The sequence below is a fragment of the Ursus maritimus genome, unplaced genomic scaffold (genome assembly GCF_017311325.1).
Source record: "Ursus maritimus isolate PB19 unplaced genomic scaffold, ASM1731132v1 scaffold_30, whole genome shotgun sequence".
NCBI lineage: Eukaryota > Metazoa > Chordata > Mammalia > Carnivora > Ursidae > Ursus > Ursus maritimus.
The window spans coordinates 12,277,038-12,294,147 of record NW_024425564.1 but is presented as its reverse complement, the minus strand read 5'-3'; the positions used below and the strand labels follow the sequence as shown (position 1 = coordinate 12,294,147).

The 17,110-nt window shown below is 36.0% G+C and overlaps 1 protein-coding gene across 2 annotated transcripts in view; it reads left to right on the top strand.

Moving 5' to 3' along the window:
• The window catches only part of EXOC2 (exocyst complex component 2), a 252,325-nt gene that overhangs the window by 221,023 nt on the left and 14,192 nt on the right, over positions 1-17,110 (top strand). For both annotated transcript variants that reach the window (XM_040644984.1, XM_040644983.1), the window contains 2 exons: positions 10,596-10,651; positions 12,923-13,045. In XM_040644984.1, coding sequence (XP_040500918.1) covers positions 10,596-10,651; positions 12,923-13,045 — 179 coding nt within the window. The remainder of the gene's footprint in view (positions 1-10,595; positions 10,652-12,922; positions 13,046-17,110) is intronic.

Below are 17,110 nucleotides of genomic sequence, written 5' to 3'. Positions count from 1 at the left end.
TTTTTTATTTTTATTTTTTTTTTTTAAAGATTTTATTTATTTATGTGACAGAGATAGAGACAGCCAGCGAGAGAGGGAACACAAGCAGGGGGAGTGGGAGAGGAAGAGGCAGGCTCACAGTGGAGGAGCCTGATGTGGGGCTCGATCCCACAACGCCGGGATCACGCCCTGAGCCGAAGGCAGACGCTCAACCGCTGTGCCACCCAGGCGCCCCCAGATTTTATTTTTTAAATTGTATATGGAACCATATGTTGAGAATGGAGACTTTACCTTATTATTTCTTTGCTGTGCTCTACAGTGGGTGATTCCAGTTATAGGGGTGCAACAGCTGCTTCGTAACACGGGCAGTACCGTCTGTCATGGGTCAGACCGTGGTAGAGCCCTTTCTGTGTCTGTTCGGTGAATCACAGAGGCCCACACAGCTGACTAGGGGAGCCAGGATTCTAACTCAAACAGTCAGGCTTTTATGCCATGTTCCTCAGCCTGGCTTCTCTCATAAGCATTTATCTCATAAGCATTAATAAATGCTTAAGTTTTGATTTAATCAACATCATTTTATTAAAAAAAAGAACTTGAGATTCTGAAATTGGACAGTTATTACAGACCTGTTCATGAAATGTTATATACAAATGTAATAAAACATTGCAAGTGTAAAACAAAATGCATCCATTTGCATAGATAGAATGAATTTTATTTTCTTGTTTCTTTTACTTTGCTAATTGAAGTTGCCTTCTAATGAAAAAAAAAATTTCTGCCAAAAGACTAAATTGAAACAAATGAGTTTGATTTATCAGCTAATGTTAAATTGATTAAATGTCTGCCTTTAGGTTTGAAATTCAGTGTATCGTGTTTCAAATGATGAAACTGGTACTCTATGCTAAACATATAAGGTGTTCTGTGAGATTCTATGTTGGTGTAACTCGTAATCTGTTTTATCAGTCAGACTTTAACTTTAAAATGGGAGATGTCTATGCTAAGCAAAATAAGTCAAGCAGAGAAAGACAATTATCATATGGTTTCACTCATTTATGGAACATAAGAAGTAGGAAGATCGGTAGGAGAAGAAAGGGAAGAAGAAGTGGGGGGGTAAACAGAAGGGGGAATGAACCATGAGAGACTGTGGACTCTGGGAAACAAACTGAGGACTTCAGAGGGGAGGGGGGTGGGGGAATGGGATAGGCCTGTGATGGGTATTAAGGAGGGCACGTATTGCATGGTGCACTAGGTATTATACACAAGTAATGAATCGTGGAACTTTACATCAAAAACTAGGGATGTACTGTATGGTGACTAACATAATATAATAAAAAAATTATTTAAAAATTTAAAAAAATAAAAATAAATAAAATGGGAGATGTCATGATATCCTTGCTCATTTTTGAGTCTTGAAAGCTATTTGTCTATGGTGTATATGAATGCTAACTGTTACGAATATAAATCCTTTCTTACAAATGGAAAACATAAGCCATGAAATAATTTTATTGTTATTTTCACTGCTGGCCATATTTTCTCTTTTCATAGGGCAGAGTTTTTCTATTCATATTTTAAAACTAGGAGATCATATTAATTAAAGCCAGAAGGAAAATATCCCAAGAAAGTAAATAGAGAACTGTAAAGGTTGAGATTATTCATTCATATAATACATAGGAAGGGTGTCCTCTTTTCAACTGTTCATTTAAAAAATCTCTGATGTGGCAAAAGACATTTATCAGTTTAGGAAAAGAGATCAACTTAGGAATGAACAAACTAAAACATGAAGACCTGAAACTTAAAACCCTTACTCTATTCCAACAAAAGCTAATTTTGTTGCAAAATATTTAGGCCTTTCTGTCTGTCTGCCAATATTGATAGTTTCTGGTTACTTTTTTTAATAGGCAGTAATTTCAATAATGTGTCTTCAGAATGTAATTGAATAGATAATTTATTTAGAAAAAAATACCCCAAAGTTCTTTCATGTAGTGTTTCAGTTTGACCAAAAAAAAGTACATTGTGGGATATTTATAGTATTTTTCAATCTATTTTTATCTATAGACTAGGACTGATAACTGATTTAGGGCACAGGGGTTAAAAACAGGAAATGTGGTTTATAAAGTAGGTACTATCTCCAGAGTTTCCAAAGTTTGATTTCTTACAGTATTGACTGAAGAGTATCATGTTTCAAAACAACATTAGGCAGCATACCTTGAAATCAGTCTGTGTTTAAAGGAGTTGTCTGTCCAATTATGACAGGAAATGCTTCATGGAAAAGTTTGCATTCTTGGTATAGGTTTAAATAGTACAGCAGTTGTTTTCTGTAACTGCACAGTGCTCTTTCTCTCTAGCTTTTTTCGATGATCTTTATACAGTTAGATTGAGTATAAGTCTTGTGTAAATTTTAGTAAATTTCCTTTGATCTTTGTGTTTTGGTTAAAATTTTATTTTAGTGTTTTAATGGAAAGTTTTGTCGTTATGATTGAGGAGGAGCATATATTGTAGTTATTAATTATAGTAATTAGAGAATCCAAGTTATGAAAATAAAAAGACATGAAGAAGCAGTTATAATTTTGTATGGCTTTGAATGACAGCTTGGCAGAACTGATCAAAACTAAAACCCTTTGACTCAGCAATCCCACTTCTAGGAAGATATATGTTACATAAATTATTCTACGAGAATACAAGGATTGATATTCACTGCAGCATTATTTTTAGTAGTATGTACTGAAAGGCAATGTAATTGTCTAATAGAATAAATTATGAATAGAATAAAATTAAGAAATTAGAATAAATAACAATAAATAAATTATGGTACATCCAAAACATAGAATACCAGGCAGCCATTAAAAATGGTAAGGTAGATATGTACACACTGGCATGGAAGAATGTGATATATTACAAAATGACATAAGCAAGTTTCAAGAAGGAATGTGTAGTGTAATCTCATTTTTGAGGGGGAAAAATTTATATTCATAGGAAGAGATTTGGAAGAATACATACCAAACCAGGGAGAAGGATGAAGGAGTTTATTGGACTTTTATTTGTTATTATGAAAGCATCTACTTCTGTGTTGTTTTAATTGTTTTCGATGAGCATTTAATTTTTTTCAAAATAAAAAGAAGAAAGGTTGATCAATCCAAAATGTTCACTATTCTGTTTTTTAATGCGGACATGCTTTAGAAAAGTTCTCCCTCACAGCTTGTCCAAATTATTAATTATAAGAAGAATCAAATCTGCTTATATAACACTTTTTAATGTGTAAAACATTTTCACAAATTTCAAAGAAAACCTGAAGCTCCAGTGAATTAGCTGATTTTCCAGCTAAGATGTAAATCCAGTTCATTCCATACACACCTGTACATTATCTGTTATAGCTTATTGCTAGACATTATTCCAAGGCACAGAAACAACACTAAGGTCCTTTCAGCATGTCAGGGCACTGTTTTCTCATAAATAGCGCTGAGGATTTCATCAAACAGAAGCCCTCTGTTTACCAATGTGGGTTTTAGTGTTTGCTGAACAGTTTTCTTTTTTTAATTAATTAACTAATTAATTTTTTAATTGCCGAACAGTTTTCTTTCAGGCTGTTGCTTTCTTGTGCTGTTTTAGAGGCAGTGTAAGCCTTTCTCCCATGTGCAAAGTGGTCGTGTTTTCTTAAACCTGGTAGTGTCCCCATTAGAGTGTATGAATGTATGCCCTGTGAGGAGAGGGGCTTTATTTCTTATGAATTTGTTCTTTTTTTGGAGGGAGGGGGCTTACTACTGTATCCCCAGCACCTGGAAGAGAGTCTGGCATGTAATAGTAATAGGCACTCAATAAATATTTTTAGTAGTATGCCTATTCCAAAACCAAGTGCCTTCCTCCTTTGATTAAAAGAAGAAGCTGACAAATATAGCAAGAAAAAAGACTTCTTTTCCACTTTCATGTATGAAAAAAAGACCTTCATTATTGGAGAAGATGGTAAGTGGTCCAGACCCAATTACAGGAAGCCCACCCTGCGAGAAGAAGCCTACAGGTTCTTGCTCAGAGCAGAGATGAGCTTTGTTTTCTCCATGGGGAATTTCCACACTGGGCTACTAGATTAATTGCTAAGTGATAGTCTAGATTGATACTGTGTGGGTGGGGACACTTTTGGTCAAATATCATGACACATTCTAATTCTGTATTCAGAGAGTAGAGGAGATACATATTGTAAATACTTAGAAGTTGTTCTCATTCCCTTGGAAAGTTGTGGGGGTTTATCTAAGAGGAACCTTTTTAAAAACAATACTTATTACTACAGCATAATAATGTAACTTTTTAACTCCAAGAAACCAGTCAGTCTGCCTTATTTTTCTGTGTGCACTGGTCACATGGATAGCTCATTTCCTAGTAGTAACTGTAAATGTGGCATTTATGGCCCACTTAACGTGGGGCTAAAGCTAAAACCTGGGTTTCCTAACACATTTACTAAGTGTTCGTTATGTTCTAATATATCTGAGCTTCTTCCTGAGTATCTAGCATATAGTGAGCATTCAATAAATATAAAGGTTTATTATTTGAAATAAGCTGTTTGTTAAGTATATAGCCAGAAAAACAAAGCGTATTTAGAAAACATGTATTTAGACTTGGCAGTATTCCATTCTGCTATACTTAATTTATTCAAATTATATTTTTCAAATGGATCTTGTAAAATTATTTCAACAGGACTGTTTCTGTTTTCTTAAATCCTATGAGAAGCAAGAGATGCATGCTTTAGCTAGAATATCTCCTTTACACATAAACTGAGGCATTGACATTTTTAGTGGATGATGGCTCAAGTACAAAATTATGTATTATAGAATCTTACATACATTAAAATTTTTCTCTGATGTATTTGTTCACTACTTCATTCCCTTATCACTTTATGTAAGAGGGTGAAGAGAACTTACTAGTGAGCAAGACATCCATGGTGTTTGCCTTTTTTTATTTCTTCAGTCATAAATATTTTTGCACTTGTGCGTCGGACCAGCCACTGTGATAGGTAGTAAGGATACAAAGATGTGGTAAGTGAAGGGTGGTGCCTATGCCGGTGGAGTTAACAATCTAGCAGGGTAGATAGTTACTAATTAAGGAGTCATATAAATCGATGGAAAGCTGCTACAGTGGGAGGAGAGGGAGTTCGTGCCGAGAGGACATGAGAGGTGATCTAAGTGTAGCACCTCTGAAATACAAGGGAGAGTCAGCGGGTTGTAACCAGCAATACTGCCTCCCATTTCCTGACTGACTGCTCTCTGACAGATGTACTGTTAGCCTCTTAGAAATATTATTTCATTTAATAAATGGTATTTCTGTTTTATAAATGAGAAAACTACACGTTAGAGCTGTTTAGAAACTCGCCCCAGGGTGACTGGTTAGTAAGTAACATAGTATTTGAGGTCAGCACCTGCATCTGCCTTCTATTCACATGTATAATTCTGATTTACTCAGGCCATTTCTCAGGTGTCCCCATAGAAGCCAGGTCTTCCCTAACCATTGCTAGTATGTTATGTTCAGCTGTTCTTTCCAAACCAATGCAAGATGTGACAAAACAGTTCCACTGAAATTCCAGCTTCTAGAGAACTTTGTGTAAACTAGAAAAACAAGTGTATAGTCAAAAGACAAATCTCCAGTTAGTGCACATTGCAGTAACATTTGATATTGTATCTGGGCTGTCTGCTGCTGTCATGTTCTAATATGCACATTCAGCTGTTCAGAGATTGCTGGTGCCACACAAAAGAATTTTACCTACAATTAGGGTATACAGCAGCCAGGGGACAGTTATGATGGGGTACAGTATCCAAACTTCTAAACTGTGTGTTTCCAAAAGAGAAACTGGTGCCCTTCTAGTTATCATACATTTTACCCAACTATTTTTGTCTTTCTTTAAAAAGTACCTAAAATATGTGTACTGCTTTGTAATCTACAAAATGCCCTTTACCACCAAGATGAGCTCTCTTATGATGGGGCCATGTCTGTTTTGCTCACTTCTGTACACCACCACCTGGCAGGCCCTAACACATAATTGATGCACAACAAATATTTAAAGAATAAGGGAATAAATACATATCACATTTTTGTAACAGCTTTGATAGCAAAACAGACATTGTAGTCTCTACATTTCGTAAACTAGGCTGTTGTCTAAAAAGTGAAATGATTTTTGTCTAGGACCATATCATTAGTATATAGGTAAGCCAGAACTTCGATCCCAAGACTTCTGGCTTTACATTGAGTGTTCTTTCTGTCACCTCAATGAACTTAAAAGTCATCATCAACCATTAATCTTAATAATATTAAAACTAGAATAAAATGTAGTGGGAAGAAAACATATACTACCAAAATTAACTACAAAATTGTCCCTTTGTCATAGTCATCATAGACCTTTTGAAAATAGTACCATAACCAAAAATCATATCCTGGTCCTGCCCCCATGGACCATGGACCATGGTCCCTTTAAACTCTGCCATCCACTTCAAGGACTCAGGCACTTTAATAACAAAATTTATGTACAGCTCTTCTCTGACGGCTGTAGGATCTTTCTTCACATTCGTACTACCTCTTTCTTGCTTTCCAGATCTAACCCATTGCTCAGCTGTCAGTGAAATCATAGGGATGACCCAGCTTTACATTTTACAAAACCCAAATCTGTTTCTTTCAACTCTGAGTAATTGAATTTCTGTCTTTTTGGCATGATTTCCATGTACTTTCCTCTTCCAGGTCAGTAAAGAGCAAATGTGTCACCCTAGCCACCAAAAAGAAGATTGCTACCTTCTGTCAGCTGTGTTTTGATGGGGTCCTTTGACACCAGTACCACATGAGCAAGCAAGGCAAGCCCTGGCATCCTACCAATGTTATAGGCTTTTTGGGGTACACATTTTAAAAAGAACTGACATCCTCTCACAGCTGGATTTGGAGCAACATTTTAAAACAGAAAACTCACCAAGCACTGAAACCCAAGAGGTTAATCTGTGTTTAGTTTTTTAGAAACACATCTGAAAGTCTCAGTATGGACCCCTGAGTGAGTAGGGTAGGTGCTAGGGAGGGTAGACTAGTGAGTAGGGTGTGATACTGGTTTTGTTTCTCCTTTGGCTGATAACAGGCTGTAGAGTGGAGTAAAGAGAAAGGAATTGAAATTCTTAACTAGGAAGACCACAAAGATCTTATCTGTTTGATGTTTGTGAACCTTCAGACCTCAGTCCCTAGACACGGACGCTGTCTAGTCTCCAGGTCCAGTGCCCTTCCTCCACCCATCCCCAGTACTATTCTTTAACTTTTCAAGAACTTAAAAAAAATAGAAATTGCAAGTAAATGTTTCACAAATTAGTATAAATTGTATTACAAAGTTTTGGGGTTTTTTACAATATAAAACCCTTCATACCAGATATTTGCTACATACAACTTAGATGCATATGTGAATACCAGAACATTAGGATAAAATTTAATAACTAAGACTTTGGGGTCTTAACACATATTGAGGATATACACATACTCTACTTGAAGGACCTAGTGTCTCACTACCTCTGATGTGTGCCTTTCAGGGTCCACCATGGAGTAGAATCCCAACAAATGGATATTAAATGAATTAGTGAGAACTTTAGCCATTCCCTTAGAACTAATAACAATTTCAGCCCAATATACAATAAAAAATAATTATCTCTGTATTTAACACAGTGGATAGCTTTTTGGAGAGAGGCAATCAATGATTTATTTTTTATTTTAAAACTTTTTATCGTTAAGTTATTAACACCAGCATATGCATTGCTTTGGAAGGTTATAATATTTCACAAATCTCCATCTCAAACTAAGCATGCATTTTTCAGACGTGCTCAATTTAATGCTGCCTTTTTGAACCCTTACTGACCTGACATGTGGTTTGACCAGGAGCTCTCTTTCTGTTCATTCCTAGGGCCACAAATTTTTTTCCTTCTTTTTTTCCAACATTACCACCTATCTCTTGAAGTGGTTGTTGTTGTTTTTTTTGGAGGGGGGTACAATTATTTCATTTTGTCCTATTCATAAAAATTAAATCTCCAAGGGTAGAATTTTTTTTTCCCTCAATTTGTTCAGGTTAGGCTGTTCCTTCTAACATCTTATCCTTGTGAAACCTGTGGTCAACCTAAAACAGGAAGCTTGACTTTGTTTTCATATTTTTATCAACAGCAATATAGTTCTAATGGCTGAAAGTATCTTGTGCTTTTATTCTTACTATTCACAGTTTTGTCTTTAGAATTATATTGAGTAATTTAGATTTATCTCTTTTACAGGGTATTTTATTAGTAATGATCAGTCTGATGGGTTCTTGCCAGGAAATGTTTTTCCTATCAGGGTCAGAGTGGGAGTTGAGTTGATAGCATGTGACACTGGTTTGCTTTATTCTAAGTTTAATTTTCTGCTTTTTAGTCAGCACTCTGGCCCCACTCTTCTCTTTTACATTGAAGAACTTTAGAAGTTAAAAACTGCCCTCACATTTCTAATCATCATTGCTAGAACATTGCTAGCACCCAAACTCCTGACATTGGTTCAGATAGTAGCATTGACAGAGCCCTGGTTTTCACCGACAGCTGAGACTATTGAATTTCTTACTCTTAAGTTCCTTACATCATTACTCGCCTAAGATTGTGCTTTTATTTTTAGTAACTATATACATGGTATGTATGTATGTAGGGGTGTATGAACTAGTCTTTCACTGTATTGCAATTTAAAAATTTTTGACCTGAGTACAGTGGTTATGAACTGTTGAACTCTAGAGCCCTTCCCTGTTTTCCTCCACTTACCCTGGGAGAACTGCCCCGAGAACAAAGGACAAGAGGAGACCTTGTCCTTCTGGGGTGATCGTAGTCATCAGAAACAGATGTCACAGCCAGGTCTCCTTGTTGCCCTCACTATATATAGCAGGTGAACAATCTGAGGGAACAACTCTGTGGTATGACTTTCCTCCTAGAGGAAGAAAGCTTTTCTGGTCTTAAGCACAAGGTAGTCTATTTCACTTTCACTTACAATAGGTTCCTGATATGTTTCTCTCCTACCTCCCAGATAAGACTTCTTATACCTTGCAATTAGTTGATTTCAACTAATTTCTGAATTATATTTGTTTGCTCTTAAACATTTTTCTCAATTTTTCCACTAGAAAAACAGAATTAATAACACCTGAACCTCCATATCCCAAAGTATATATAAATTGGCTCCTCAAAAGAACAATAGTATACCTATGTATATACCATAGCATATGACAGAACCAAAAACTAGTTCTATATTTAGAATCTGAAAATGTCAATTCAGAAAGTTGATTATAGTTCTTGGCCTTTAATCTCAACTTTTCTAAATAATCAGTAGCTTAGATGACATTATAGAAAAAGATTCTCCTTAATATTGTTACTGTTAACATCCATGATTTTACTATACAGTACAATTTTCTCTGTTCTGTAGAAAAGGAATTCTCAGTATTTGCAATTAATTCTAGAAGGCATTCTGAAGTAATACTCCACTCCAAGTAAAAGTAATTTCTTTAGAGTTACAGTAAAGCAGTATTTTAACATTTTTTTCCTACAAAATAATGGTAATGAAAGTTCTTACTTGCCCTGTGGATACTGGGACTGATCCATGCATTATCTCTTATAATCCTCACTATAAGCCTGCAAGATAGGTACTGTTCTTATACTCTGATAGAAGAGAAAACTGGGCTCTCAGTCTTATTGCCAGGAGTCATAGCTTGTAGGTGATGAAACTGGGGTTTGATCAAGATAATCTGACTTCAGACTCCTGTACTGTTAAATCTTATGCACACCTGCTTTTCAGTGCCTGCTTTTGAGTGAAGTAGTGTTTGTTAATTCTGTACTGTCCTGAAATCTTGTATTTTGTCCAATCTTTAACTTGCTTTACAGAATCAGATTGTGATTTTGTCAGAAGTTTCTACTAGAAGTAATTTTTTAAGATCAAAAGAGTCATTCTGCATAACTTAACTTTTACCTTTGGAAATAAAATGTTATAATAGATATTTAGCTTTTATAAGCTTTGGTAAATATCCTCCTTCTGTCTTTTTTTTTTTTTTTGTCTGCTAATATGAGTGTGTGGGTGTGTGTGTGTGTGCACACACATATATGAAGAAACTGAAGGAGAGTTTTAAATTTCAGTTTTGAAACAGACTGACCATCAGTTTCAGAGAAATAATGACAGAAATGGAAAAACAATGAAAGAAAATGCCTAATTTAACTTTTTTTTTTAAACCTGTACGAAAATAGTCCTTTTACCATTTGGTCCTCAAAAGGAAATAGATAGTGGTAGTGTTACTTTCTGTTTCTCCTTAGAAAACTCTAAGGCAGGGGCACCTGGGTGGCTCAGTTGGTTGAGCCTCTGCCTTTGGCTCAGGTCATGATCTCAGGGTCCTGGGATCGAGCCCCATAGTGGGCTCACTGCTCAGTGGGGGGGTCTACTCCCTCTCCCTCTGCCCCTCTCTCCCTTCCTCCTCACTTGTGCTCTCTGCTCTCTCTCTCAAGTAAATAAATAAAATCTTTTAAAAAAGAAGAAAAAAAAAACTCTAAGACAGTAGTGCACAGTAATGCCATCAAGGGAGATGGGTAGCTTGTTTCCACTAAATGCCTTTTTTCCCTCCCTCATCTTGATTTCAGGTGTCAGAAACTATTTAAAAGAAGCACTGGTGAATATAATTGCTGTGCATGCAGAGGTAAGCTATCATTAGATGTTCCTGAGACATATGGGTAACTGGAAAAAAGAAAAAGCAGCAAATTTGATGGCTTTTATGGTAGTCTTTTTTCCCTTCAGAATATATCTTGAGTATAAATGAAACACAACTCTAATGCATGCACACAAACATGTGTGCTTTATAACTATGAGAGTTTTTTTCTGAAATTGTGTGTTTAAAACTAAATTCATTAATGTTCAAAAGGTAAGGAAAAAGAGAGATTGAAAAGATGTTTTTTCCTTATCTTGGATTGAAAGGTATGTTAAATCTCTTATCTTGGAAAATTCATTAACCTCTTTTCAACCAGGATACAAATAAGCATTGGTGTTTTATTCATGTAGCAATGTGTTCTTACGTAGAGGCTGGGATTCCAGAAAACTAGACTTGTTAGAAAGATAGGCTGAAAGGGCAGGCTGAGGTTAGGAAGCAGGTGCATGGTTTCCTATCAGCAGCTGACTTAGGTACATTTAGATGTTGATGCCTCTGGTTCTTGCTAAAACTTGCCCTCACTTGAGGCATTATCATCTTAAGCTTTACATTAACCTCCTTTATTAACGTCCTTCTTAGAAGGACTCTTCTAAGGAACATCAAAAGAGGCACGGCTATCATCATTATCACCGCTATGACTGCCTGTTCTATAATTTCACAATCCATTACTCACTGCTTTGCCAGTACTTTCAGAGTTCTTATAGCTCATAGACTGATGGGTGACCAGATAAAATGGGGCCCAGCAAAGAGATTATCATTAGATAATTCCACTGTTGCTTGAGTGCCTTTTAAGCTGTATGTATCTGGGGGCACCTGGGTGGCTCAACCGTTAAGCTTCTGCCTTCAGCTCAGGTCATGATCCCAGGGTCCTGGGATCGAGCCCTGCATCCCCTGCATCGGGCTTCCTGCTCGGCGGGAAGCCTGCTTCTCCCTCTCACACTCCCCTTGCTTGTGTTCCCTCTCTCGCTGTCTCTCTCTGTCAAATAAATAAATAAAATCTTAAAAAAAAAAAAAAAGCTGTATGTATCTGATGGAGGTGTATTTAGTTTATACCACTGTCTTCATCCAAAATTATCAGAAGCTGTCAAGCTAAACTGGAAAAGTATGGATAAGCCAGGCTAAAACAAAAGAGTAACCAAAGGAAACAGAGAATGCTACCTTGTTCCTAAATTTGGCTCTAAGTTTGAAACAACTAGAGCCAAAAGAGAAATATAGTATGTTATAGTTTTCATTACTTAATAAAGGAAAATATACACATTCCTCTATAAATATAAAGTTTATATATGATTTAACTCTAGCAAGAATTTATCACATACATTTTTAAATTATTTTTATCATGATTTTATCAAAGATATACAAATGCTTTCTTATTATGTTAGCTTCCAGTAAAATTAGAGGATAAAATTAAATCATCAGTTAGTGAAAGCATTTCTGTGGTAGATTGGACAGGTGGTAGAGGAATTGCAAAATATGTGGGCATTTTTAATGATGGTGGTGATTCTTAAAGAGGCAGCTTTTATTAATGTTCACTATCAGTAACCAAGATTTGTATTAGGTTTTTCAAACCCCTTTTTAATTTATCTCAATGACTGAAAGTAGAATTTCATTCATAACGTTTATTATTTAGTATTTCCTACATGATCGTAACTTGACAAATTTATAAATCAGCATAGTAAAACATCACACCACATTATGAAATATAATAGCTCTTAGCCTGAAAATATCAAAATTCAAAGTTGGAAAATAATGTTTTATGTCAAATGAAAGGAAATACATATTAAATTCAGCAAATAGTAAAATTGGGGACTCTGTTGTCCAATACACAATAAAGTGCCCGGTATGATATGGTCTTTGTTTTAATCTAAGAAGAATCTGACCCAGTATGTTTTTCTTTTTTAATTGTGGTAAAAAACTGACACAGTATATTTTTATTTCTATAATTTCCTCTTTAGAAATAATATTTCTTTTTGTGAAAAGGGCAAGAGGAAGAAGAAATCTTTGAAACTATTTTTAGTTTGTCAACATCAGCAGTACCTTCCAGAATTATATTTGCCAATAGATTTTTAAGAGGATTAGTTGTGGCATGAATCACTTAATACAATTTAAGTCTGTATCTTCCTTTCATTCATAATTATGATCCTTTGAAAATATGACTTAGAAGACCTGTGAGTTATTTTGTTTTGTGTATCTTTGTTTTTAACAAATTCAGATCAGGAAATGTTCCCATAATACATCATTTCTTCTTACTTTAAACCCTTCCATCAGGTGTTCACTATTTCTAAGGAATTGGTACCTCGAGTTCTATCCAAGGTGGTGGAAGCAGTTTCTGAAGAGTTAAGTCGACTGATGCAGTGTGTTTCATCCTTCAGCAAAAATGGAGCATTACAGGTACCAAAATAATTCCATGTTAAACTTTATTTTATTTAAAACATATAAATATATTTTTAGTCATCAATCTTATGATATACAGACAGGTTTGGGGGTTTGTTTGTTTGTTTTTGATGAGTCTGCTGATCGATCCTCTACCATCATATCTTTTATATAAGCCGTACCCATGCATTGTCTACAAGTTTTAGAGTTTCTCTTTCTTTAGAGTAGAGCAAGACCTTAATGACTTGTGAAATTATCTAAATGCAGATTCCTTCTGAAGTTATGTGATTTTTTTTTTTTAGTTTATAACTGTCTTCACTAAATTGTTTCACAGAAAATTTTTAGCGACTTAACTTTTAATAAATCTTTTCAAACCATTCAGTGCAGTTTTCATAGAAATGACAACAGTCCCTTTGTTCTCATAATCCATTGGTTTATGTTGTTGTTATTTAAAATACATAATTGTAATAACAAATATATCTTCTATAAACCAGATACTTCTTGGTATGTATATAACCACATTGATAGCAGCCGGGGTATGCACGCATTGGGGAGAGTTTCCTGCTACCTGTGAACTACAGTGGTCTGGAGCGCTACAAATGTGTTTTTTAAAAGTACAGGCAGTTTTGCTTCCAGAGGTGGCTGAGAACGTTTCTGTCAGGCCAACACCCTACTGATAACAGCTATCATCTTGAATAATGTGGGAAAATAAAAAGTATAAAAACAAAAACCTGAAGATACTGGAAGAAATGGCACTTGAGGAATTTTTTACTTTTTACAGATTTTAGCCTGAAGGCAGGCCATGGGATGCCTACAACTTCACAAAACCTGCTATCCTTTTGGCTTGAAGAATAGGCTTCAGGGCAACCACAATTACAGGGAAGTGAGGTATCCCAGAGAGCAGAAAGCAAAAGCCACAAATTTTGTGTATACACTGCCTAAATCACTAGTGGACCCCTAAACTACACATGTGTGGTCAAACTCTACTTCAGCCAGCCCAGTTAGGCCAGAAGAACTGAAGTAAGAATTGAAGTGCTGCCCAAGAGCCAAGAGTTTTCAGTTTGAGTCCAAATAAGTTGATTCCTTGCTAAAACAAAACAAAGATCAGTCCTCTGCAGGGTCATATTATAGAATCCAGAGTCTCCACACGTAATACTGACAGTGTCCAGAAAATAATCCAAATTTACATGAAATGAACAAACAAAATAAAACAAGAAAATATGACCCATTCTCAATAAAAAAGCAATCAACTGAGACTAATCTTAAGATGATGCAGATGTTGGATTTTGAAGACAAGGACTTTAAAGCAGCTGCATTCAGTGATGTAAAGGACAGTGTTCATGCTTATAATGAATGAATAGTTAGGAAATCTCAGCAGAAAAATAGAAACCCCAAAAAAGGAACTAAATGGAAATTCTGGAATGGAAAAATACAATATATGAGTTTTTTGAAGTCTACTAGGTGTGAATAACAGCGGATTAGACAGGACAAAAGAGCAAGTCAATGAATTTATAAAGCAACAGAAATTACCCAATATGAAGAACAGAGAAAAGAATCATTGGGGAAAAAAATAAATAGAATTTCAGAGACCTCTAGGACAACGTCAAAAAGTCTAGCATACATGTAATTTGATTTCCAGAAGAGTCAGAATAGCTAATCAGTACATGAAAGGATGGTCAGCATCATTAGTTATCAGAGAAATGAAAATTAACACTACAATAACATACCATTACACATCCACAGAAGGAAGAAAATTAAAGACTTAAATATCAAGTGTTGGCAAGACTGAAGAGAAACTAGAGGTTTTGCGTGTTGTTGAGGCGTAAAATAGTACATGACAAGAAAAGCTCTTTTTTTTTTTTAAAGGAAGAAAAACTAAATATACCCTATGACCCAGCCATTCCAATCCTAGGTATTTAACCAAGAGGACTGAAAACATAATGGCCAAAAGCTGGAAATAGCCCCGGTATCGATCAGTAGAATAAACAAACTGTGATATGTTCATGTAACCAAATACAATTCAGCATTAAAGCGGACAGATTACTGGTCATTCAGCTGAGTAACGGAAGGCTCATGTCCATGAGACTATGGGCCTCCTAGGAACTGGGCAGTCATTTCTAAATTGGAAAAGTTCAAATATATCTAACCCCTGCCCCATCTCACCCTCTCCCGTTGGGAATCACTGTATTAGGCTATTTTCTTTTGAGCAGATAACTCAGAAGGATTACAGGTTAACCTGTAATAATCACTTACATAAGGGTCAATGCATCAGGACACCTGGGTGGCTCAGTCTGTTAAGCATCTGCCTTCGGCTCAGGTCGTGATCTCAGGGTCCTGGGATGGAGTCCCGTATCTGGCTACATGCTCAGGAGAGAGCATGCTTCTCCCTCTGCCTGCCGCTCACCCTGCTTGTGTTCTCTCTCCCTCTCTCTCTGACAAATAAAATATATAAAATCTTAAAAAAAATAAGGGCCAATGCATCAGTCTTCAGAACCTTCCTGAGAGCCAGTTTAGATAGAGTGCAATGACGGTTTGGTGATTTTTAGCTCATCTTTTAACATGACATTTTCTGGTATACAGTTCTTTGTGTATTTTCTAAATAGCCACCACTTTTATAGTTGGCATAATTTATAGATCGATTAAAACACCTATCACTTTGAATAAAGTCTGGGCAGGAAGATTAGTTTTACAGTGATTTAATCCTACAATATTCAACTAAAAGTTCCACCTTATTCTTTCTTTTTGATACTCTCTTTGTAGCTCTGTTTCTGTATATACTACAGTATAAATAATAGAGACAAGCTGCCACATATATACTTTCTAGTTACAGACTATTTTCTAGGCTTCTAAGGCACTGAAAAATGAAACCAAACAGCTACCTTCCAAACAGAAGAAGTTTCACTAGATCGGTTACAGAATTTCTAATTAACTCTTATTTAACAGACTAGCCATGTCTGTTATCATCGTTTTATGCTTTATGCATTCCTGCAGAAGAAAGGCTGTCTCTTTTAGACTCCTGAGCATCACACGTACGGTGGGTACCGGAGTCAAAGGTAGAGAGTATATGCTATGGGCTTCCTCACTCAGAGCCTCTTCAGGAGCTCTGAAGACAATTGATCTGTATGTAAAGTCTCACTTTTTCAAGCTTGCAGAGAAGTTTAAGCTTTAGGTTACCTTTTTTTATTCTTAAAAGTTTTATGCAGCTATTAACTTACCTGCTGTAAGGATTGTCTGCAAGGTAAAAAGTGTACACAATTAAGTGATTTTTTTTTTTACTATGTCGACAGAGTTGTGCAGCCATCAACATAATCACCTTTAGAATATTGCACCCTAGAAAGAAACCTTGGACCCATTAGCAGCCACTCTCCATTGTCCTTTCAGCCTCCCTCTCAGCCACAGACAAGCAATATTCTGCTTTCTGTCTCCATGATTTTCTTTTTTCTTTTTCATTTCTTTTCTTTTTTCTTTTCTTTCTTTTCATTTTTTCCCTCCCTCCCTCTCTCTATTCCTTCCTTCCTTCCTTCCTTCCTTCCTTCCTTCCTTCCTTCCTCTTTTTTAACGATTTATTTATTTGAGAGAGAGAGCATGAGCAGGGGGAGGGGCCGGGGGAGAGGGACAAACAGACTCCCGGCTGAGCAGGGAGCCCCGTGTGGGGTCGATGCCAGGACCCTGAGATCATGACCTGAACCGAAGTCACCCAGGTGCCCCTCCATGATTTTCTATCCCTATGGTTTGCCTATTCTGAAACTTTCATAGAAATGGACCATATGAATATGGCTTTTTGTGACTGGCTGCTTTTGCTTATTAGCATAATGTTTGCAAGGTTCATATAGGTTGTAACATGTATGAGTACTACCTTTCTTTTAATGATTGGATAATATTTCATTGTATAAATATACCACATTTTCTTTATCTGCTCTTCATTTGATGGACATTCATGTTTCTACTTTTTACCTCATAAGATCATTCACATACAAGTTTTTATATGTTTTATTTCTCTTTAATTTAATTCTCTTGGGTATAAGCTTAGAAGGGAAGTTGCTAGATCAAATGGTTACCCTGTGTTTAATCTTTTGATGAACT